Source organism: Lampetra planeri, chromosome 8, assembly GCF_965212315.1.
Source record: "Lampetra planeri chromosome 8, kcLamPlan1.2.h2, whole genome shotgun sequence".
Taxonomy (NCBI): domain Eukaryota; kingdom Metazoa; phylum Chordata; class Hyperoartia; order Petromyzontiformes; family Petromyzontidae; genus Lampetra; species Lampetra planeri.
In genome coordinates this window covers 12,590,206-12,614,360 of record NC_136114.1, presented here as the reverse complement: position 1 = coordinate 12,614,360, position 24,155 = coordinate 12,590,206, and the positions used below count along the sequence as shown (strand labels likewise).

At 52.0% G+C, this 24,155-nt stretch overlaps 1 protein-coding gene across 1 annotated transcript in view; it reads left to right on the top strand.

The window, feature by feature from the left end:
* LOC144720357 (uncharacterized) overlaps positions 1-24,155 on the top strand; it is a 71,268-nt gene that overhangs the window by 13,030 nt on the left and 34,083 nt on the right. The window contains exons 6-10 of the mRNA XM_078597068.1: positions 5,087-5,195; positions 7,611-7,693; positions 10,995-11,093; positions 17,510-17,582; positions 19,970-20,126. Coding sequence (XP_078453194.1) covers positions 5,087-5,195; positions 7,611-7,693; positions 10,995-11,093; positions 17,510-17,582; positions 19,970-20,126 — 521 coding nt within the window. The remainder of the gene's footprint in view (positions 1-5,086; positions 5,196-7,610; positions 7,694-10,994; positions 11,094-17,509; positions 17,583-19,969; positions 20,127-24,155) is intronic.

Genomic DNA, 24,155 nt, shown 5'->3' with positions numbered 1-24,155 from the left:
TCGCCTGGTATACAGGATGGTCATGGGTTCGATCCCGACCCTGACGCCTGCTGCTGTATATTTAAAGTTTGCGTGTCTCTCTCCCCGCTGTCGCGTGGATTTTTCTCCGGGTCTTCCTCTGGATTTCCCCTCCACATCTAGAATCAACATGCGTTTAGAGTGGTTGGCTGCTATACATTTCCACACAAGTCACTTCGTTGAGATATTATTTGTGGCCAGGTGGCTTCTGAAAAAGAGCTCTATAGCTTAGTGGCCCTTACCTGGTAAAATAAAATTGTTATTTTTATGAATCCTGGTTTGCTTGCTTGGGTCCTGGGGCAAGGACATTAATTAGGGCCTCTTGTTTCCAATTTCCCCTCAACGCCGGCACAGCTGAGACCCTGGATTTGAGTTCAAGTTTCAGCCGGCAGTGACTAAACCGCGTTCTCAAATTTAGCGATTTGATGGTCACCGGCGACTTAACTGCAGACTAAAAAATGAAAGAAACAAAAAAAAGAAATGGGTTCGTTACTTAATCTGGCCAACTGCCAACTCTGCGAACTAATGAAAAGGAGTTGCCATCGCCACGAGCGCGCCGCCGTGGCTTTCATCATTAATTTTCCATTCGCGTTAGCAGACCCGCGCGTTGGCCTGCTTATATGCAATTAGGCTTATCAAGGCCAGAGGGTGCAAAAACAGACGGCTCGCATGTCACACTCTGGCGATGATTAGGTAACCGTGCAGCGTGCGTTACGAACGCGTCCGCGCGCACGTGTACGCGCACGTGTACGCGCACGTGCGCGTTAGCCAGCACGCAATGGCGGGGAGGGGGTGGGGGGTCAGCGCACACGGGGAGGTAATAATGAAGAACTCGTCGTGAATGAGATTCAATCTCGTCGATTTAATATCGCCGATTTCGCAAACCCCTGGGGATCCGCGTGCGGCGTTGCGTGTCGCCGCACGCGTTACGGAAACTGCGCGGTCGCCTCTCCGTGCGCGCGCGCGCGGCGGTAGTGAGCCCGTACGACGCGGGGGCCATCTCCATGGGATGTCCACGTGGAGTTGAATGCCGCGTCGGCGGCAAGCGGCGTCGGCTGCGCTGGTAACGCGTCTCGCAGCAAAGAGGACCTGGGCTCGATTCCTGGCTCGGGGCGCCTTTCCATGTTGAACTTGTACGGTGCAAAAGAAGTTACAACTTACAGTGCATTGTTTGTTGAACTTCTTTCGCACCGTACGTAGCTAATCGTGCTAATCGGAGTTTGCCGGAGAAGAACAACAAACTAAACACAAAAAGCAGTTCTAAAGAAATTCGTTTTCAATCGGGATTATTTAAAAAGCGCATATCTCCAGTGGCTTCGTAATATCGGAAGGAAGAGCATTCCAGACGGCCGCAGAAGCGCGTCCGAAAGCGCCACGCGATGCAATGACCGCCGTCTTTGCTCGATGGTTAGCGGTCAAAAGCCGCTGCTGCTGCGAGGATAACGACCGGAGTTGACGTGGTGGTGGTGGTTTACGCTTCTCGACAAGTTCCCCAACCGTGAGACACAGAGAGCCAGCGAACGGCCAAATCGCTTACAACGGAGATCTCTCTTAACGTAGGGGAGACCGGCAACCAAAATAACAAGAACAGACGTTGCTTTTGTTTGAATTCGGTATGAAACTCAATATTTCAAAGGGCCGCAATGCACGCGTATACGAGCCGGTGGGTCCTTAATAAATAACGGCACGAAGCAGCCCTTGAAGAGGAGCCTTGCGGCTCCGGAGAAGCAGGTTGCCGACTCGGGCCTCTCTAAGGGTTACCCGACATAAGCCATCTTTCGCCTTCGCAAGAGCACCCGAACGCGTAACCACGATGACGATCGCCCATCGCCCGCGTCCCCTCAGTTCTCAGATTCACCAAACCCTTGACCGCGTGCGTCTAAGGGTTTCAGGAGCTACCGTTAGCTGGTCGCCCGCAAGCTCCCTTGCCACATTGGCGCCTATTGCGAGCGAGCGCGCGCGCACGAACTCACTCACGCGCGCGCGCGCACGCGACGAATGTAAATCTCGGGCAGGCGTCTAATTGCCTTATCAGCCGCGCCTCTCCGTGTTTTGCGCGCGCCGTCCATCTCGATCGAGCTGATTAAATAGGCCCTGAAATCCCCGGCTCGGCTCCTTGCTCGACCCCCACCCCGCCACCCACCCCGGCAGTGAATTAGGGAGATCATCAAAATTGAACGGTTCAAGACCCCCCCCCCCCCAAACCCACCCACACTCCCATGCACCCCCCCCCCCCCAAACCCACCCACCCACATCCTCCATGCACCCCCCCCAACCCACCCACACTCCACATGCATCCCCCCTAACCCACCCACCCACACCCCCATGCACCCCCCCCCAACCCACCCACACCCCCCATGCATTGACCATATATACTTGAGCTGTTTGAGACTAGGCTCTACAGAAAGCTGGACCAATCAGTTTCAAAGACAATGCATCATCATATACTAGCAGAGCATGGTTTTTTTGCATGATCACCACCAGTTTATGTGGTTAATGCAGACATCATTCCTCGCCAAAGGTTTCAGTTTGGTCTTTCAACATCTGAACACAACTGTTTTATTGCCAGAAAGGGTACAACCTATTCCTATATTTTGATACTGGCAAGGGAGGTTGTCCCATGGCAATATTTTTGAGCGTTTTTTTTTTCTCACGCTCGCCGTCCACGCGTCGTCGCATTCGTCAAAATCGCCGCAGAGTTCGATTCGCATCCCTCGTATCGCGGGATGGTGAGAGATGGCGAATGCTTGTGGGGGCCTTCATCCAGCAGTGGATGGAACATGACCGATGATGGCTATGGCGACGAAGGTCCCGCGTGTGCGTAGCGGGTTCGAGTGATCGCTGCAGGGACGAGTTGTCTGCTTAATTCACCGCTGTAAAAAAACAACACAATACTAATAATTGATACTAAACATTCTAAACCGAAGCGTTGATTGCCACACTTCATCAAATTGCAACGCGGGGAAATCATTCCACGCCGACCACTTACGCGATTAAAATTTAATAACTTGGGGCCCGATCCTTATCCCGTGGCGCGGCGCTTTAAACTGCGAAGGCGAGTCACTTTAAATTCACTCCCCTCCCTCACTCACCGCCTCCTTCTCTCACCCTGTCGTATAAACGCGGTGAGTCGATGGCGTGGTGGGGTAAAGTGTGGGTACTCGCACCTCTTTGTAAAAAAAAAATTTTAGCCAGCGTAGAAGAGTAGGCCAAATACCCTCTCGAACGGGGCTCTTGTGAGTTGCCTCTGATTGCAGTCCCTACTGCCAATGGTGACACAGCAGTAGACATTAAACTAAGGCCCACTGAGCTATGTAGCTCTTTTCAGAAGCGACCTGGCCACAAATGATAGCTCAACGAAGTGGCTTATCACGTGGACATTTATAGCAGCCAAAGAATTCTAAATGCACGTTGATTCTAAACGTGGAGGGAAAATGAGGAGGAGCCAGAGAAAAATCCACGCGACCACGGGGAGAGAGACACCGCAAACTCCAAATATACAGCAGCAGGCGTCAGGGTCGGGATAGAACCCATGACCTCCTGCATACCAGGCGAGGTAGTTAACATCTCCTAGCCACGGTGATGATGATGATGAGAGAGAGACACCGCAAACTCAAAATATACAGCAGCAGGCGTCAGGGTCGGGATAGAACCCATGACCTCCTGTATACCAGGCGAGGTGGTTAACATCTCCTAGCCACCGTGATGATGATGATGAGAGAGAGACACCGCAAACTCCAAATATACAGCAGCAGGTGTTAGGGTCGGGATAGAACCCACGACCTCCTGCACACCAGGCGAGGTTGTTAACATCTCCTAGCCACCGTGATGATGATGATGAGAGAGAGACACCGCAAACTCCAAATATACAGCAGCAGGTGTTAGGGTCGGGATAGAACCCACGACCTCCTGCACACCAGGCGAGGTAGTCAACATCTCGCCACCATGGCGCCCTCATATCTGGAATACTGGGCCGCTGACACACAATGGCAATATATTGCGAATGATGATGATGATGATGGTGATGTAACAATCTTCCTCTTTCTCTCTCCCACTCTCTATTTCACTGACTGTGTTTGTGCAGTGTATTGATTACAACACGCTCGCAAACCCATCCATCTAGCGGCAATTAACTGCACGTAATTTCCTTCCTTGCGCGCCGAGCAATTAATCATAACCGCAAGCTACTGGGCCCCAATTCACACGAGTCGGTGTTTGGCCACACGGCCGGAAATGCTGGTCTCAGATTCCCCGCAGGAACTTAGCGATTTGCATGCTTTTTTTAATTCCCCATAAATCCACGTCGCACCGGCCTGCAAGCGTCAGCAGCCGGGGGCGAAAGCGGACACCTGCGCCGCCCGATACCGGAATCAGAGCTTTTATTTATTGCCGGAGGAATCCGATAAGCTGTGAAGCTCTTTTTTCATCGATGTCCAGGAATATATATTGAGTGCACCTCAAGATGTGAATGCATTGAACAGACCCTCACGCAGAGCCAAATGAAACAAATCAAAAAAATTCGACCGGGCAATGAACTGGGAACCGTCAGAAAAATATAACGCGATAAATGATAGAAAATTACAGGACAGGACAGGACGCGTTTTTTGTTTTAACACGTCAGGCAAGATGAAAAGCAAAGTGTGTGGTCGAGTAGCAGCAAGCCCGCGTGAGCCTGCAAACACGTGTTCATAAGCCTCTGGCCCTACGACAATCCACTGCTGGATGAAGGCCTTCCCATGTACCATGTCGTTCACGGGGAACTGTTCGACCATTCTGTTTGACCATACTTCACCACGCAAGCCAGCGCGGAGAGGCTGCCCCCCTGGGGAGCTCAGTTCAGATATCGCTCGCCACCGATATTAGCCGTGGCGGCGAGTAGAACTCGCAGCTGGCGCAGTGCGTGAACCACTGCGCCACCGCTCCACCCCAGACCACGACCGAGAGATCCTGGGTGCCCCAGGTCGGCCGTGAAACGTCGTTTGCCTCCCCTCTCTTCGTCACCCCCCCACCACCATAACCCCTACCCCCCTCCCCTCCCGGTCTCATCTCTCCTCCCCACGCTCGGCAGGGGAAGGTGGCCCTCAACGACCGCTCCCCGGCCGCCGAGCCCCCCACTTGGGGGGGGTTCTCTCGCCGGCAACGACGTCTGTTCCACTGCTACGAGCGGCGCTGGGACGGTGAGTGGGGGGCCGGTTGGATCTTAACGCACGGGCGGGAGTTCGGCGTGGGGGGCGGGTAGAGTGCGTGCGCTAAGGGGGGGGGTTCGTGGAAACCATCTGGGGTGGCAAATGTTTTCAGTATTCATGATGGATCGTGTCCACCCTGGGCTGTGTCCACCATGGGCTGTTTCCTCCATGGGCAGCGTCCACCATTAGCAGTGTCCATCATGGACCGAAGGCTTAGCGTACACTCTGTATATCGTATGTACGCACTGCGTATTTAATTTCACATTAGTAGAAGTTTCACATCACATTGGGCCCCCCCCCAAACAAAAAAAAAATTCTGGCAAACATTCCACGATATTTGATCGTCCTTATTCAATGAGGTTTTTTGTCCCGGTGACTTTGCTATCTCTCACACACATTGGAATCTTGAGATAAAATGTTTAAAGAAAATCATTGCGAAGCATTTGCCACCCTGTGTGTGGCACTAATAAAGCCATTGTTGTGCCAACGGGTCAAGGATCAGTGGGCCGAGTAGGGATTTGAAATACCCTCAGTGGGCCACACATTACCGCACTCCACACACCTTAGTGGTTATGCAGTACGGCTGCCACGGTGGCGAGATGTTAACTCCCTCGCCTGGTATGCAGGAAGGTCGTGGGTTCGATCCTGTTGTATATTTGGAGTTTGCATGTCTCTCTCTCTCTCTCTCCTCGTGGTGGCGTGGATTTTTCTCCGGGTCCTCCGGTTTTTTCATCCACATTTATAATCAAAATACGCTTAAGGCTATTTGACTGCTATACATTTCCAAATGATAAGCCACTTCGTTGAGTCGTCATTTGTGATAGACAGGCCCCTTCTGAAAAAGGGCCCTATAGTTCAGTAGACCTTACCATGGTAAAATAAAAAAAACAGTTTATAGTTTAGTTTAGAGTGAACGGAAGGTTGTGTGCAGTGTTCAGGTGAGCCAGGCACTCCAGAGTTAGCCAGCCGCCGTGAGCAGGACTGCCTCGGTGCCAGCTGGAACAGTCAGCAACGCTGTTCTGGAAATTACTTTGGCACCCAGCCACGTCCATCTCGCTTCGTTTTGTCAACACCGACGTTTATTTTATCCTCGTGGGGTTACAGCGATGTAGGGCGCAGTAATATAGGATTCATTTCACCAAGGTCAGGGATTTTTTTTTTGTCTTTGGAAAAGTCATTGGTGACCGGGCTGAAATCATGATCGTCATCAACTCGATACCACACTCGAGAATCGGGTTTATATATACCATGGGTGGCTGCTTGGATTCAAAACTAGGATCTCAGCGTGGATTCGAAACTAGAATCTCAGCGTGGACTCAAAACTAGAATATCAGCGTGAATTTGAAACTAGAATCTCAGCGTGGATTTGAAACTCGGATCTCAGCGGTGCTGGATCTCTGTGACCCTCTGATCCACTCGGCTACACGTGTTAATTTTTTTGAAAATCACCACTCTCTGCCCCCCCCCTCGCAAACCAACAGCTGTTGCTGTTCGTTAATTCCAGGTGGGAATTACACGTGATCAACGTCGCTCACCAAGTGCACGTCCCGCGAGATGCCGTCGTCTTAACTTAACAAATGATTTGGTGACGCTGCTTTTCTGCTGCTGCACTGGCAGCGGTGCCCAAGCACAGCCGACAGTAATACCGTGTGTATATACTAGACGACGTTTCAGGCAATGACCCTTCTTGATGGCACGTACATAGAGAAGCCAGGAGAGAGGCTGAATTGGATGACAAGAGTAATTCTGATTAGAATTACATTTTAAAAACGTTTCCTGATGAACGGTGTTTTTTTGTGTTTTGTTAAATTGACGTCTGAAAAGTTACCATAATAGTCATATAGTAATAGAGGTTTTTGGGTTGGAGCGCGTAGATACAAATGTGTCGTTAAACCCGTCACCACTCGACACCGCCAATTAGTAAGGTTATCAATCAGCAGCTATTGAGTAACGGACAAACCCCATTCCATCAATAGCTAAACACACTCCCGACTGTTTGCCGTTGTAACTTGCTGACCCGCCCATACCGGGCATCTGCGAAAAAAAGCTTCATAGCCCAATCGCCGTCCTCCTCCAAGTCTAAACAAAGATGCTGATTCTGATAAACCAGAAAGTGTACGTATAGAACCGAATAGATTGCGTGTGTGTGTGTGGGGTGGGCGGGCTTGTGTTTTTTCCCACACTGTTATTGAACTTGCCTCATCGTCTGTTTACATTGTTTCAAATCTTTGACGAAGATTTTGACGATGTTTTACAAGCCCAACGAGCTGAAACTTTCCAGACAGGCTCCTCCTCTTCGCGTGACAATTCAAGATTTGATGAATAACAAAAAAAAACAACCGCTCCAGGTCCCGCCGTTTGTGGGCCTCTTCGTGTGTTTTGTTTTGTTTTCCAACCGAGTTACAGACGCGATGCGAAACCGTTTCCTCCGCTGGCTTCTCCCAGTCCTGGACCCGCGCCAGCTCTACTTCCTGTCCACGCTCCTCGCGGTGAGTTGCAGAGGTCGCAACCGGGTACCCGATACCCGTATCCTACCCGATACCCGGCTACCCGTACCCGGCCGGGTACGGGTACGGGTACCCATTTGCGACCCTGGTGCGGCCGGGTACGGGTAAGGAATCAAAACCCGTTTGCGACCTCTGGTGAGTTGTGAGCCTCCTGCAGAATAAGCGAAAAGAATGTTTACGTTACGTGACCAGGTAAGAGGCCCACGGCTAAGCTCTATGTAAAGAAAGGTCATATTCTTGGTTATTTCGGTAGTCACATAGAAGGGAAATAATAAAATAATAAAAATATAAAACAATACAAATTCTCACGACGTTTCGACTGCAACACAAGCAATCATCATCAGGTGTGAAATCCACAGCAAGATTTTTTTTTGCCACGGATTTCAAACCTGATGATGATTACTTGTGTTGCAGTCGAAACGTCGTGAGAATTTTTATTGTTTTATATTTTTATTATTTTATTATTTCCCTTCTACGTGACTTTACCGAAAGAATCAAGACTATGAATCCCTGCAGTCACGAAAGCTTTTAATCAAAATTTAAAGAAAGGTCCTTTTCAGAAGCGACCTGGCTATCACAAATGACAGCAACAGCGAAGTGGCTTGTCATCGTGTGGAAATGTATCGCAGCCAGAATACTCTAAACGCACGTTGATTCTACACGCGGAGGGGAAAAACCCAAAGGAGGACCTGGAGAAAGATCCGTGCGCCCAAGGGCAGAACATACAAACTGCAAATATACAGGCGAAAGGGTTGACAAAGACAAAGACGCCTCGTATAGCCTTCAGCAGAACGTTGTGGGGGAAAGTGCTGTTAGCGAGCACCTATTAAGGTCCGGCGTGGCACGACGGCATGGGGATAGATGGGTGGGTGGCCAACACCACGCCCGGCCGACCGGCTCCCCCTCCCCCCCCCCCCAAGGAACTCAATTAAGGCTGAGTCGACCTAGGGGTAGGCCCACCAGCACTGCGTTGAGGTCTTTTCGTCAGTGTTACCGGTCACGAGCGGGATTCAAGTTTTCATTTTTTTTCAAGTTTCATTTATTTGGTATAGCCCTGTGAGCCATTCGGCTCTTGAATCGGGTGCAACCGCAACAAACAAAAAACAAAAACATGAACAAGAAAACATCTTAAAGTGACTATGTGCAAACAGAAAATCCAAGAAAAGACAGCAAAATATAGCAGAAAAAGCACCGCACACCATTCGAACTCGGGTGGCCGGGGTCCGTGGTGCAGTGCAGCCGCAGAGAGAGAGAGAGTGGTAAGAGAATGAAGAGCCGAAGACAGACACCAACCGGTGAGTAACATTGCCCACGTGTTGACAAGGATGCCACCACCTTTGTGGTTGTGGGGGAGGACGCATTGAGTGGAAACGTCACTCGAATTTAAACGTCATTTCCGAGAGAAGTTTTTGAAGTTTGGTCGTATCGAACCGTCTTGTCAGCAACTCCTCTGCCAGCCCTCGGGTTCTCATCATCATCGGACAGCCTTGATGCGAGAGGTATAGAGGGACGCCTCTCCTTACGAACTTTCAAAGATACGAACAAACCTGCCCGTATGTCGAGTTGCCTGTTTCGCCAGTTGCGTTAATCCCCCTCTGGTCTGCGTACCCGATAGGCTCGCAGTGATGGCATCACCTTCACTCTCTTTAAGGACCGAAGCAGGAGGACTTCTTCATAATTCTCGCAAATCGCCTGATGATGCTGGTTGTAATCGCCAGCGAAACGTTGTACTCGAATGGTAAATGTTGTGGGTTTACTCTCCAACACACCGGTGTGTTGTACTAGTGACGAATTGGCACGTTCTGTTTCGGTGACAAACCTTACTAATCGGCCATGTCGGTGGTGGAGGGTTTAACGATACGTTTATAAAAGAAAAAAAACACTTTATTATGGACAAACAGGGGCGTGCAAGAGATGAGCAATGGGTGGCCACGACAGTGGGTGCTGCGTTAGGGAAAGGGGAGAAATGTAGGGGCACGGACGAGGAAGAGAAATGGGCAAACGGAGAAGAGGCGGCGAGGCTTCAAGAGAGGCAGGGCAGGAGGCGAGGGACTGCTTAAACACTGAGAAGTGGCGACGGTGGCGCACGTGGGCCTGCCAACACCCACGGGTGACCAGCTGGTGGCATCCCACCGCCACCAGCAGCAGCAGCAGCAGCGCCACGCCCGCCGGGCCTCGCAGCAGCAAACGCGTGGCCAGCCCAGTTGCCACGCGCGCTCCGAACGGGGAGCGGTGGCGCAGTGGTTAGCGTGCTGCGCTACGAGCCCGGACACCCCCGAGTTACGATTCCCGCTCGTGGCCACCAATACCGCTGACCAGGTAAGGCCCACTGAGCTACGTAGCTCTTTTTCAGAAGCAACCTGGCCACAAATGATAGCTCAACGAAGTGGCTTATCATGTGGAGATGTATCGCAGCTAAATAATCTAAACGCGTGTTTTTAAAAGTGAAGGGAAAACCCGGAGGACCTGTAGAAAAATCTGTACGATCACGGAGAACATGCACGACCTCCTGCATACCAGGCGAGGTAGTTAACATCTCCTAGCCACCGTGATGATGATGATGAAAGAAAAACACCTTAAACTCCAAATATACAGCAGCAGGCATCAGGATCGGGATCAAACCCACGACTTCCTGCATACCAGGCGAGGTAGTTAACATCTCCTAGCCACCGTGATGATGATGATGATGAAAGAAAGACACCTTAAACTCCAAATATACAGCAGCAGGCATCAGGATCGGGATCGAACCCACGACCTGCTGTATACCAGGCGAGGTAGTTAACATCTCCTAGCCACCGTGATGATGATGATGATGAAAGAAAGACACCTTAAACTCCAAATATACAGCAGCAGGCATCAGGATCGGGATCGAACCCACGACCTGCTGTATACCAGGCGAGGTAGTTAACATCTCCTAGCCACCGTGATGATGATGATGATGATGAAAGAAAGACACCTTAAACTCCAAATATACAGCAGCAGGCATCAGGATCGGGATCGAACCCACGACCTGCTGTATACCAGGCGAGGTAGTTAACATCTCCTAGCCACCGTGATGATGATGAAAGAAAAACACCTTAAACTCCAAATATACAGCAGCAGGCATCAGGATCGGGATCGAACCCACGACCTCCTGCATACCAGGCGAGGTAGTTAACATCTCCTAGCCACCGTGGCGCCCACTCCACTACAAGAACCACCACCAGGACCGGTCGGATTCAGTAGCCGTACGGGCAGTGGTCGTGTCAATAACCGTCACCCCCCTTTGTCGCTTTCCCCGCAGGCGAAGAACCACCGGGACTTCGTGGCTCTGCTGCCGGAGAGCCTGGCCCTGCGAATCCTGAGTTTCCTGTCTCCCAGGGACCTTCTCCAAGCTGCTGGGGTGAGCACAGCGGGAGGGGCAGCGGGCACCGGGCCACGAAGAGGTTGAGGGAATCGGAGAGGGAGGAAGTGGAGGGGGTGGAGGATGGGGTAGGGGAAGGCACCGTTGGGCGCCTTGCGGCGGGACCCATTTTTTTGGGGGGGGGGGGGGGGCAGAGCTTTGTGACGTCATATTTGAGGGGGGGGGGTCTAACATTTTGTGACGCCGTGTAACGAGGGGGGGGGGGGTAAAAAATCGTCCAAAATCGCGTGACGTCATTTATGGACGGCCCCTTTGTACGCTGCTCGCACGCGCGTTGAACTTCGTTCGCACCCTACGTGGGGTTGCCGAGGAACGGCGCCGTCGCGGTTTTTGTTCCTCGCAACAATATTAACTTGACGAGCGGAGAGGTATACTCTTAGTTCTTTTGGTAAAGTCACGTAGGTAAAAAAATGAAATTAAAATTAATAAAAAGAAAACAAACAAAAAAATCACGACGTTTCGGAGACAACACAAGTCTCCGTCATCAGGTGGGACCGTCACAGCCAGATTTGCAGCAAATTTGCAGCAAATTTGCTGCAAATCTGACTTGTGTTGCCTCCGAAACGTCGTGATTTTTTTCATTGTTTTCTTTTTTATTAATTTTAATTTCATTTTTTTACCTACGTGACTTTACCGAAAGAACTAAGAGTATGAATCCTTGCAGTCACGAAAGCTTCAAATCTAGAAGCGGAGAGGTAGCAGAGTCGATGTTTGTTTCACCAGCTGGGAAACGCAAGAGTCGTTGTCTGCCAGTAGACGGCGATGAGTGCTCCTCTTTGGCAAATGTGGACCCTGAATCAATCAGTCAAGTCTCTATTTCTAGAGCACGATTTCGTGCAAAAGATGCACATGAAAGTGCTGTGCAGATAAAGGAAAACGTTGTTCAAAGACTAAATCGCAAGAACAATAAAAGCAATTTCCACACAAAACAAAATGGCATCGTAATAAATTGCTAGCGAAGGAATATATATTTTAAAAAATAACACTATAAAATTATCTTAAGTAAAAGCGAGTTTAAAAAAGTAAACTTTTTAGATTTAACCTAAAATTGCTTTACGATTGCGAAGCGAATGACATCAGGAGCATCTTCAACGTCCGCTGTGTGGGTGGAGTAGACGGCGCGTGGTTTTAGCGTGTGGTTAATACACCCCGCAGTCATCATCCGGTGAGCGAATCGCGCTAATTGTAAAACAATTTTATACTCGGTAAAGCCCCGTCCGAGCCATAGAGCACTTTTTTCAGAAGCAAATTATAGCCGAACGAAGTGGCTTATCACGTGGAAATTTCGAGCAGCCAAATAATCTGAACGAACATGTATTCTAAGTGGTGGAGGGAAAAACCGGAGAAAATCCACGCGACCGCGGGGAGAAACATGCAAACTCCAAATATACAGCAGCAGGCGTCAGGGTTGGGTTCGAACCCATGACCTCCTGTATACCAGGCGGGGTAGTTAACATCTCCTACCCACCGTGGAACCCCTAATGAAACCGGCGACCCGAGTGCGATTCCTGGTCGCGTCTAAAAGCCAGTGGCGAGTGGCATCTGAATCGGTTTCTGGACACTTGCTTCACAAAGACAAAAGATCCCCCGGTATAGCCCACACAGACCGCTGGGGCAAGTGCTGTTAGTGAGCACGTCTAAAGGCCGGCATGGTACACGAGGGGGTGGGTGGCCAGCACCACGCCCGACCGCCTTTGTCTCCCTAGTGGCGATGTTTAGACACCGAACCAGGTACTCATTTGAGGCTGAGTCGACCCAGGGGAGGAGGCGCAGGACCGGTTCAGATAATCGTCACTGGTGTTGGCCGCGAACGGGAATCGGGTTCGTAGCGCAGCGCGCTAACCGCTACGCTACCGCCCCCCACCTGCTTCACAGAGCCGCACTGACAAACGTGGTGAAGTATGGTCAAACAACTCCTCGTGTCAAACGTAAAATGTGGGCGTCGTTTCGCACGCAGAAAACAAGTAACGTTTAGATGATACGTTCCAAAAAAAAAAACATCCCCACATTCCAGTGAATGTCACGGCAGTTACACGCCAACAAAGGGAATAATTTGCGGTAGTTTATAACTCAGCGATGGCGTAGTCGTAGCGCCTATACAGGGACATAAATCTGTATTTATGACCAGGCGAAGGATCCTGCAGGGACGCGTGGCGCTTGGGATTACGCAATGGGGGACACGTGACTAACTGTGTACGTTCGTTGCCAACCGCGCTGATCACAGGTTGCGTGGGGGAACGGCAGCAAACTAAACACGCACAAAAAGAGCAATTCTGAAGAATTGGGTTTTCACTGGGCAAGGAAGGGTTTTGGTGGGTGGATGGGAGGGGTAAAGGGGGTGGGGGTACCATCATCATCACAATCATCATCGTCCTCGTGCAACCGCGGCCTCTCCAATCGTTGATTTGCCAACTCGCCGCTGCTGCTGCTGATGTTGATGCCGTTGCCTGTCATCGTCCCCAAACAAGATTGGGCTTCACGTTCAGGCACCTGCCCCCCCCCACCATCTCCCCCGCTACAGTCGTGCGCTCGAAACTGAACCGTCTGTGGCTATCACATTGGCGGTGCAAGCTCATTTGGGGACCACGGGTCTTTAGCGCTATACAATAAACACGCAATGATATCCGCAGCAGCGAAGCCTACGTGGAGGTGGTCAGACCTCGGAAGCAAGTGTTGAGCCTGGACAGTGATCGGATGGGGGACCATCATGCTGTAGAAGGTGGGCAGAGCATGTGTTGTGAGCACGAGAGAGCAGTTATTCTGGACTACCTCCACCTTGACAAACCTGCACTGAACCAGCGTGGGGAAGTTTAATAATAATAATCGAGTTTAGTTTAAAATACAGGGTGCTTCAAAAAAATGTTAACACTTCCGAGAATCTTGCAACAATAAACACAAGAGATGTCGTGCCTCCGGGCTCTGGAGACCACCTGGAGAAGATTCCAGCGCACGCGTGGACAATGATGGCGCACAAAGCGGAGACTCTTTGACTTTTTGAAGCTATTAACATCACATTTGTTATCATGTTGCAGTGTTTTATTATCCGTTCTTTTTCCATTGAAGAACGAGAGTCCCATGTAAGTGTTAACATTTTTGGTAGCACCCTGTATATAGCAACGTCAGTCATGCACATTGCATCTCACGATCGCCCAGGAACCACAGACAACGCTGGAAGGCTGCGACCAGCTGGTGGACCGGCACCAACAATTGTGACGCCTTCTCCTGGCGAGCCAAGGTATAAAGACAAAGACCCCCCCGTATAGCCTTAACAGACTGTTGGGGCAAGTGCTGTTAGCGAGCAGCTATAAAGGCCTGGCACGGCACGCAAGGGGCGGGTGGCCAGCACAACGCCCGGCCGCCTACGTCTCCCTAGCGGCGATGTTTACTACACACCGCAGCGGACACTCATTTGAGGCTGAGTCAACCTCGGGGAGGCCCAGGACCGGTTCAGATAATGAGCCATGGGGTTACGGCACCACGTCGAGACGCACCCACGAGCGCGCGGTGTTACAGGCAAGCCACGTGTTGCGGCTGGGAGCGTAAGCCGCCACCGGCCACCCGACTCCGTTCAAGTAACCGCCACATGCTGCCCTCACCCGGGTAGCCGTGGGTTGACAAAGCGGGCTGAGCACGTGCCCGGGGGCAAAGGTCGAGTTTGCGGGGGGCACGGGGGGGGGAGAGAAGCCCCTCCCAAACTGGGCCCCTTCGTGAGTTTATTTTAGTTTACAATTAAGATGACAAATATATGAATCATATGCAACCGTGATTCCTCATGTGAAGGACAAAGCGAACCCCTGCCACCACTCCCAAGTATAGAAGTCGAACTCTGTCCATGCCCCAGGGGTCAGGGGAGGCGGGAGTGGGAACCCTGCATGAGATGCGAAAAACTATTAAATCCAAGCGCAATGCCACCGTGAGGCACGATGATACAGACAGCGCAGAGAGGCAGCGTGCCGCGGTAGCGCGGACCCGCAACAACACGAATCGAAACGAACGGATAGCGAAATGTGAAGAGCGATGAGTCACCCTGAATTAAATTTTTTGTTCATTAAAATGAACTCCGCGGCCTCCTCCTCCTCGCCCGGCGGCGGCCCTCGCCGTACAAGAAGGGGATTAAAGCCCACTAATGAATCACCTCCAATAAAATTAGCCAAGTCGGCAAAAAAACGAGCACAAACTAAATAATGAGGCAATACTAATAATAGGGAGAAGTTGAGTCGACGGAATACGAAATAAAACATTTGAAATAAAAAAAACACGAAAAAAACCGCTGGCATTGCAGACCGTCGCGTGATGTCCGAAAGGACAGCGCAAAATAATGGCACCGTCAATGTTATTTCCCTGCTCAGCGCGAGGGAATGAATCTGTCAGACTCGACAGTTCACGCGTGGGCACGATGCCCCAGAGACACAGATCCCACCCCCCGTATAGCCTCAGCAGACTTTCGGGGCTAAGTGTGGTTGGAGAGTAGCGCACCTATGAAGGCCGCCACGGCACGCGAGGAGAGTGGGTGTCCGGCACCACGCGCGCACCAGGAACTCATTCGAGGCAGAATTGACCTAGGGGCGGCCCAGGACCCGTTCGGATATCACACGCGGTACATGACTAACGGGCGCGCAACAATGCCCGCACCCATACGGGTACGCACGCGCACACACACACGCGCACACACACACACGCACGCGCACACACGCACACGGGCACACACACACACACACGGGCACACACACACACGGGCACACACACACACGGGCACACACACACACGGGCACACACACACGGGCACACACACACACGGGCACACACACACACGGGCACACACACACGGGCACACACACACACGCACGGGCACACACACACACGGGCACACACGCACGGGCACACACACACGGGCACACACACACACACGGGCACACACACACACGGGCACACACACACGGGCACACACACACACGGGCACACACACACACGGGCACACACACACGGGCACACACACACACACGGGCACACACACACACGGGCACACACACACGGGCACACACACACACGCACGGGCACACACACACACGGGCACACACACACGGGCACACACACACACGGGCACACACGCACGAGCACACACACACGGGCACACACGCACGGGCACACACACACGGGCACACACACACACACGGGCACACACACACACGGGCACACACTCGCACGGGCACACACACACACGGGCACACACACACACACGGGCACACATACACGGGCACACACACACACGGGCACACACACACACGGGCACACACACGCACGGGCACACACTCGCACGGGCACACACACACACACGAACACACACACACGGGCACACACACACGGTCACACACACACACGCACGGGCACACACACACACGGGCACACACACACGGTCACACACACACACACACGGGCACACACTCGCACGGGCACACACACACGGGCACACACGCACGGGCACACACACACACGCACACGAGCACACACACACACGGGCACACACTCGCACGGGCACACACACACACGGGCACACACGCACGGGCACACACACACACGGGCACACACGCACGGGCACACACACACACGCACACGAGCACACACACACACGGGCACGCTCCGCGCATTCGTATTCCGCTGCGGATCCTCATAGAGCGAGCGAAGATGATGTAATCGGTCACATAGGAGACAGAAATACACAAAGTCACACCGCAAGAACAAAAAGATTCCCTCTTGTTTGGGGGGGGGAGCGGTGGCTGTGGGGGGGGGGAAGTATTAGTTTTGTTTTTTTCCGGACGAAGGCCTCTCCACGTCCCCGCATCAGCCACGGGGGGCGAGGGTTTTTTTTTATCATACTTCACCGCGCTGGTTCGTGAGGATTTGGTGGAGTGTGGGAGGTGGGGGAGTGCGGGAGGGAGGATCCAGTGTGAGGGATCCGTTGTCACCCTCCACTCATGCCACCCACCACTCATGCCACCCGCCTGGCAAACTCGGGTCGCTGAGTTCACCCAGCAGTATCATCGACGCACAACACCGCGATTAGTCGATCGGCAGCCGGGGGGGGGGGCGTGTGTGATGGGGTAACGTGTGGATTATTTCCACCTCTTCCACGACGTCTGGCCAACCTGAAAGAGTAGGCCAAATTACCCACGAGATTCTCTCTCTATCTATAACGCCCCTCGAGTGGAACGTCCCCCCTTCCTAACAGCAGTGGCCTGAGCAAGCAATGGAGGGTTGTGCCTTTACCTTCCCGTTACGCCTCCACTCCGACGTTGAACTTTTTGCTCGTGAAATGCCACGCGGTAAAATTTCGTCATCATCATCGCCATCGTCATCGCGATGCTCTGTGGTTTTTTCGTTGTTGTTTTTGTTGTCAGGTGAGCAGGGCGTGGCGTCGTCTCTGCGATCACGGCTCCCTGTGGTTTCCTGGATGCGTGCGGCTGGGCGCAGGTGCCTCTCTCGTGCCACTCCACCCCACGTGGGCCCGCGCACTCCCAAGCGATAAGGGTTGCCCCCCGTGCCCCTCCACCCCACACGACAAGACGCAGCGGAGCGAGACAAATGAACGTCTCGTCTCAGGGTTTACACCCCCCCCACCTAAACCCCCCCCCCCCACCACCAGCCTCTGCCAACTTTTTCGCGACCGAGATTAAAAGTAGTCGCTTTCAGTGAGCCGTCGCCAGCCGCGATAAATAACAGGCTAAGTAAATAAATAACAGCGACGCGTTGCTGTTGCTGTTGTTGTTGTGGTCGTCGCTGAGAAGGAATGGGACGTTTTGGCTTTAGTAGACCCGTCTCGTGAAATATGAAGGTCTGGGTGAGTGGAGGGATTGAATTCACACTGGGAATGGCCGTTGTGGGGCGGTGGCGGGGTAGAGGCTTCACAACCAAAATTAAACAATTAAAAACAATGCCGGGAGATAGCGTGGCAATCGGGAAGCAGAATATGTCACAATGCTGGGAGAGGGAAGGAGACGGGCAATTCAACATCTTGGGTGATGGAATATCGCTGCGCAACTGACATATATATATATGAAACGGATTATTCATGTCCCAGCGAAGACTTACGGAGAGTTGTTAGGACAAATGTAAAAAAAAAAAACTGTTTCACTGCACTTATTGGCCAAACTTTCCAATGCTGAAATATTGCCTGAAAATGACTCAACTGGGATTACACATCGTCATGTCTCGCCCTAGTTGCGAACAGTTGACACGACCCTTCTGATAATAACGCCAATGATAATACTCATATTCTTAGGTTATATATGATTCCTTGCAGTCACGAAAGCTTCAAATCTAGATAATACTCATAATATAGGTTTTTGGTCAGATCGCGTTATTTATAAATGTGTCGTAACCCTCCACCACCCGACACGCCAAACAGTAAAAAAATGTGTCACGTTTTTCAAAGGACAAAATAATTCACTTCTTTAGCCCACCGGTGTGTTGAAGAGAGAATCAAGAGCATTTTAAAAATTTGAGTCGTAAGACGTTTCGCTGGCAATTACAATCAGCTTCATCGGGCAAGAATGGTGAAGCTCTCCTGTTGCTCCCGGTCTTAAATAGAGCAGCAGCAGGGTGACGTCATCATTTAATTTAGGGGGGGGGGGGGTCAGACATTTATGACGATGTGTGACGTCGCATCAAAATGCGCAATTTAAATAAATATAGACAACACGTTCTACTTAATTAAATAGACTTTTTAATAAACGTTTCTCCTACAACATCAGAGTGCAGCGCCACATTAAATACGCACTACAATGACAATAGTTTAAAGCGATTTGAAGCATGTTTTATTTATTTTGGGAGGCGGGGGACAGAGCTTTGTGGGGGGGTCTGACTTTTTGTGACGAGGGGGGGGGGGTCAAAAATCGTCCAAAATCGCGTGACGTCATTAATGGACGGCCCCCTTATTCTATGACAAGTTCAAGATCACCCCTCTTGTCGACCCCTCTGCTTGTGGCCGACTGCGGCCTCTGCGTAAAATAAATACTCCCACTGTTCCCGCAGAGCACGCGTCTCTCCAGATCGCATAGAAATCCAAGTTGCATTGGGTATTGCATTTGTATTTTCGTGCAGCCGTGACCCCATGCCATGACCCCATCATCCCTCACCCCCCGCCCCCTTTTCCTGACAGCAGCATCGTCACCGCTCGCGGCTCGAATCCGGTTGGCCGCCCCGGTTATAACTGCGGTGCGTGTTTAATAACGCAAGCAAAAACTGCGAACGCGCCGCTCGCCTGTCCTGTGCGTGGACGGTAACGATCCAGCGACGCTCACGCGGGCGAGGGGAGCGGCACGTGTTCCCGCGGCGTGCTACGAATGTTCGAATTTGCCGCATGTGGACAAACTCAACCTGTAATTTGTGATGACACGCACACGCACACAGAAACATCGCCCTCTCCTCTCTACTCTCAAACTACCGCCAGTTACGTTTGCGGGAAAAAAAACATAGCGGGCGCCTTCCCTTGGCGATCGAGAGCCTTAGGAAATTCTGCAAATAACAACTGCGCTAAATCTTCTTGGTTCTAAAGTCACGTAGAAGGGAAATAATACAATAATAAAAATAAAACATAATAATATAATTATGTTTTATTTTTATTACTTTATTAAAATACGTAATTATTGTATAATGTTTTATTTTTATTATTTTATTATTTCCCTCCTACGTGACTTTACCGAAAGAACCAAGATGAAGAATCCCTGCAGTCACGAAAGCTTTAAATCGAAATTTAACTGCGCTAAAATCATGAAAAAAATGTTTTATAATCATCACCGCCATCATCATCATAACCGCCGTCATCATCATCATCATCGTGTTTCTTGTCTACTCGACAGCCACGGCGCTCGACGTCACGAGCTCCTCCTCCTCGATGTCCTCCTCGTCCTCGTCGACGCGCTGGCGAGCCGCCTACTGGCGCGCGGTGCGAACGCGGCGCAACTGGGACGAGGGCGCCTACAGACAGCGGCTGCTGCTAAGCGGGCACGTCGGCACGTACGTCACAGTCTCTCCCCCCCCCTCCCCCCCGGGACCCCCCCCCACCCCATTCCCACCCCCCGGGACCACCCCCCCCCGCACGCGGCACGGGCTAAGCCATGCGGCGTGCAAACACGATTTTTTTTTATTTTTTTACTCTTTCCAATTAAGGTTGCGAGTTTGTTTGTTGTTGTTGTTGTTGCGCGAAGCTCCGTCTGTCCGTCCATCTGCCCGTGCGTCTGTCCGTGTGTCTGTGTCTGTCCGTGTGTCTATCTGTCCGTCTGTCTGTGTATCTGTCCGTCTGTCTGTGTGTCTGTCCGTGTGTCTATCTGTCCGTCTGTCCGTGTGTCCGTGTATCTGTCCGTGTGTCTGTGTGTCTGTCCGTGTGTCTGTGTGTCTGTCCGTGTGTCTATCTGTCCGTCTGTCTGTGTCTGTGTGTCTGTCCGTGTGTCTGTCCGTGTGTCCATGTATCTGTCCGTGTGTCTGTCCGTCCGTCTGCGTGTTGTCCGATCATCAAACAGTGCCAAGCCTAGCCCCGGACAACTTGACATTGGCCGTGTTTTAGGTGTCTGCTAGTACAGCGCTCAGCAGCTCACTGAGGTCGCCGGTTCGATCCGGAATATTTATTTAGACAGCAGGAGGAATCCGATGAGCGTTGAAGCTCTTTGTGCACAGATGTCCAGTACGGGGGCACGGGGTCAGAGCGTCACAACAACTCTCCACGCGGCAGATGAAGCAGCGTTTCTATAACCCCCCCCCCGCTGCCACCACCCAGCCACGGTTCAATCGACCGGCAGGTCACACACTCCATGCGGCGGGGTGAAGTGTGGGCTAATTCCCAAACTCGACCGAGATGCGTGACCAGTGTGGAAGAGTAGGCCGAAACGCCCAGGAGAAGGGTCTGTCGGGGAGCTCCACCGACGGTGGAGGAGCCCTTCGGCCAGCGGTGGTGTAAACGAAGCTATTTCAGGGTCTGCGCCTTTGCCACCTTGAGCTTCGAGATAGCGCAGCAATGTTGGCACGCTGTTGATTTCAACAAGAAACGCGCTCCGTCCAATTATTACCACGAATACGCAGAATGCAATACTATAAGCGGTTGGGGGGGTGGGGGGGGACATTCGCCATAAATCATCGAGAGGAAAGTTGCCCGACCCTCGCCCGTCCTATCAACCTACGAATTATGCTGGGTACCTTTTTTTTTCTCTCTCTACGCTCCACTGGAAAAGTGGAAACAGGAGAAGCATTCTGGAGAGTAATCAATGCCGCCTGTAATTGCACGAATATATCCTGAAATCGGCCAGTCGACACGAGCCGGCTGCAGACGGGAACCTGGAAGGAAGAAAAGAAACCTAAATAAAAAAAAACCTCAACAGCAGTAACCAGATGCCCGAGGCATTTTTTTTTATATTCCTGAAATGCGATTTATGCGGCATCGTAGACGCCACTGTGAATTTGATCTCGCGCCACGCAGCAGAGCGCACGGGCAGAGGAGAGTGCCCGCTGGGGCTTAAGAGCGGTGCACGCCGAGTGTGTGTGGAGCGTGTGCGAGTGTGTGTGTGGAGTGTGTGTGTGTCGAGTGTGTGTGTGTGGAGTGTGTGTGAGTGAAGTGGAGTGTGTGTGTGAGAGGAGTGTGTGTGTGGAGTGTGTGTGTGTGGAGTGTGTGTGAGTGAAGTGGAGTGTGTGTGTGTGTGGAGTGTGTGAGAGGAGTGTGTGTGTGTGGGTGTGTGCGAGTGGGTGTGTGATTAGAGTGTATGTGTGTGTGGAGTGTGTGTGTGTGGAGTGTGTGTGAGTGTGTGTGAGTGAAGTGGAGTGTGTGTGGAGTGTGTGAGAGGAGTGTGTGTGTGTGGAGTGTGTGTGTGCGAGTGGGTGTTTGATTAGAGTGTATGTGTGTGTGGAGTGTGTGTGTGTGGAGTGTGTGTGTGCGAGTGGGTGTGTGTGATTAGAGTGTATGTGTATGTGTGTGGATTGTGTGTGTGGAGTGTGTGTGTGGAGTATGTGTGTGCGAGAGGAGTGGAGTGTGTGCGAGTGGAGTGTGTGCATGTGAAGTGTGTGTATGTGGAGTGTGTGTGTGTGAGTGCGAGTGGAGTGTGTGTGAGTGGAGTGTGTGTGCTTGCTAACAATGCTTGCCCCCCCCCCCGACAGTCTGTTAAGGCTACACGGGGGATCTTTGTCTGCGTCTTTGTACGCGTGTAGTGTAGCGGTCAGCACGCCTCGTTACGAACCCGGGCGACCCGAGTTCGATTGCCGCTCAAGGCCAACGTCGTGGTGTCTGGGCGCCTCTCCAGAACCTCTCTCTGTCTCAGAGCGAGCGGGCCATGTGCGCGTTACATATGTGTGTGTGTCCCTCGGCGCAGCGCGGACAGCCTGAGATGACCGGAGGGGCATATTTTAGTTTCCTTTGGAGCGGAGTGAGCGGTTGAGAACGCGTGTGGTCTGGATGACAAATTTGTAAATCGGTAATTGTCACTCGGCAGGGGTGGGTGGGTGCACAGCCCCACCCCCCCACGTCCCGTAACGCAAAAATCCTCGAAGATATTTCAGAGATTAAGATTTTAATTACGGTTTGTTTGAGTTGTTCGCCGGAAAATGTTATTAAATTAAGACACCGCGGTGTTTTTATGGCGTGCCAACAACTCGATTAGCAGGGTGCCAGTGATGAGGGCTCCTAGGCAGAATTAGAACCCCCCCCCCACGCACACACACGCACAGACAATCCTCCACTCTGAAGATAAGCACGCCACCTCTGCAACGCTCAGTGAGAGTGCGTGCGTGCGCGCGTTTGTGTTTGGGTGTTAGTGCAACAGAATGGCCCGGTCAGCGAACCCCGTAACGGAATCGCCCGGTCAGCTAACCCCATAACGGAATGGCCAGGTCAGTTAACCCCATAACAGAATGGCCCGGTCAGTTAACCCATAACAGAATCGCCCGGTCAGCTATCCCATAACAGAATCGTCCGGTCAGCTAACCCCATAACGGAATGGCCCGGTCAGTTAACCCCATAACAGAATGGCCCGGTCAGTTAACCCCATAACAGAATCGCCCGGTCAGCTATCCCATAACGGAATGGCCTGGTCAGTTAATCCCATAACGGAATGGCCCGGTCAGCCAACCCGTAACACCCGGGCCCGTCCCGTGACCTCCTGCCAGAGAGTTCTGTGCACGATGCTTGGCGCGATGACCTCAAAGTGCCCACGGCCTGGCACGAAGCGCTGTGGGTAATCGCGTCGCCGTTGTGTCCGTCGTGGTCGCGGTGCGTGTAAGTGAGTTGGGGGTCGTGTGGGGTCTGTGTGTAAGTGAGTTGGGGGTTGTGCGGTGTCTGCGTGTAAAGAAGGAAAGCGAGAATGGAGGTCGTCCTCGTGGAGATGGAGCGATGAAGTCAGTTCGCGGGCCGGTGCTGGGCGCATTTGGTACATCGCGGGACTGCGAGAGATGGTGATGGCTTGGGGGGGGGGGGGGTGATTCATCTAGCAGCGGAAAGAACATGGCTGATGATGACGCTGTGTGTGTGTGTATGGATAGAGGTGTATATGTATGTGTGTGTGTCTGTGGGCAGTGGTAGCGTAGTGCAGTGACGTGTGGTGAGGTCAATGGCTGGGGAGGCACTGGCTCGTGTCAGAGCCAGATGCACACACTGAGGGGGCGTGGCCTCACTGAGGAGGGAGTGGCCCCCTCAGTGAGGCAGATGTGATGGCTGCCTCCCCTGGTGCTTTTTCATTGCAGTTTCATGACGAGACCAGCGAGCCTAAATATCTTCATACACATACGTGAAATAAGTTACCTGGAGAATGGAAGGCGAGGACATGAAATGAAGGGGTCTACAAACATTACATTGGTGACATACTGAGATAGTAACAGGCAAGCGCTTATTGCCCGCGCTCCATCCAGTTACTGTGGGGTTGCGCAATCAGAGGGGAGGCTGAGCTCGTCGCTGCCTCACCTCTCGTCTCTTCCAGTATTTGCAGCGGAGCTTCTCAAATTTGGCGATTTTGACTATAAAAATGATTGGAATCGTACAGACATGACATTTATAACACAGATCAGTGGAAA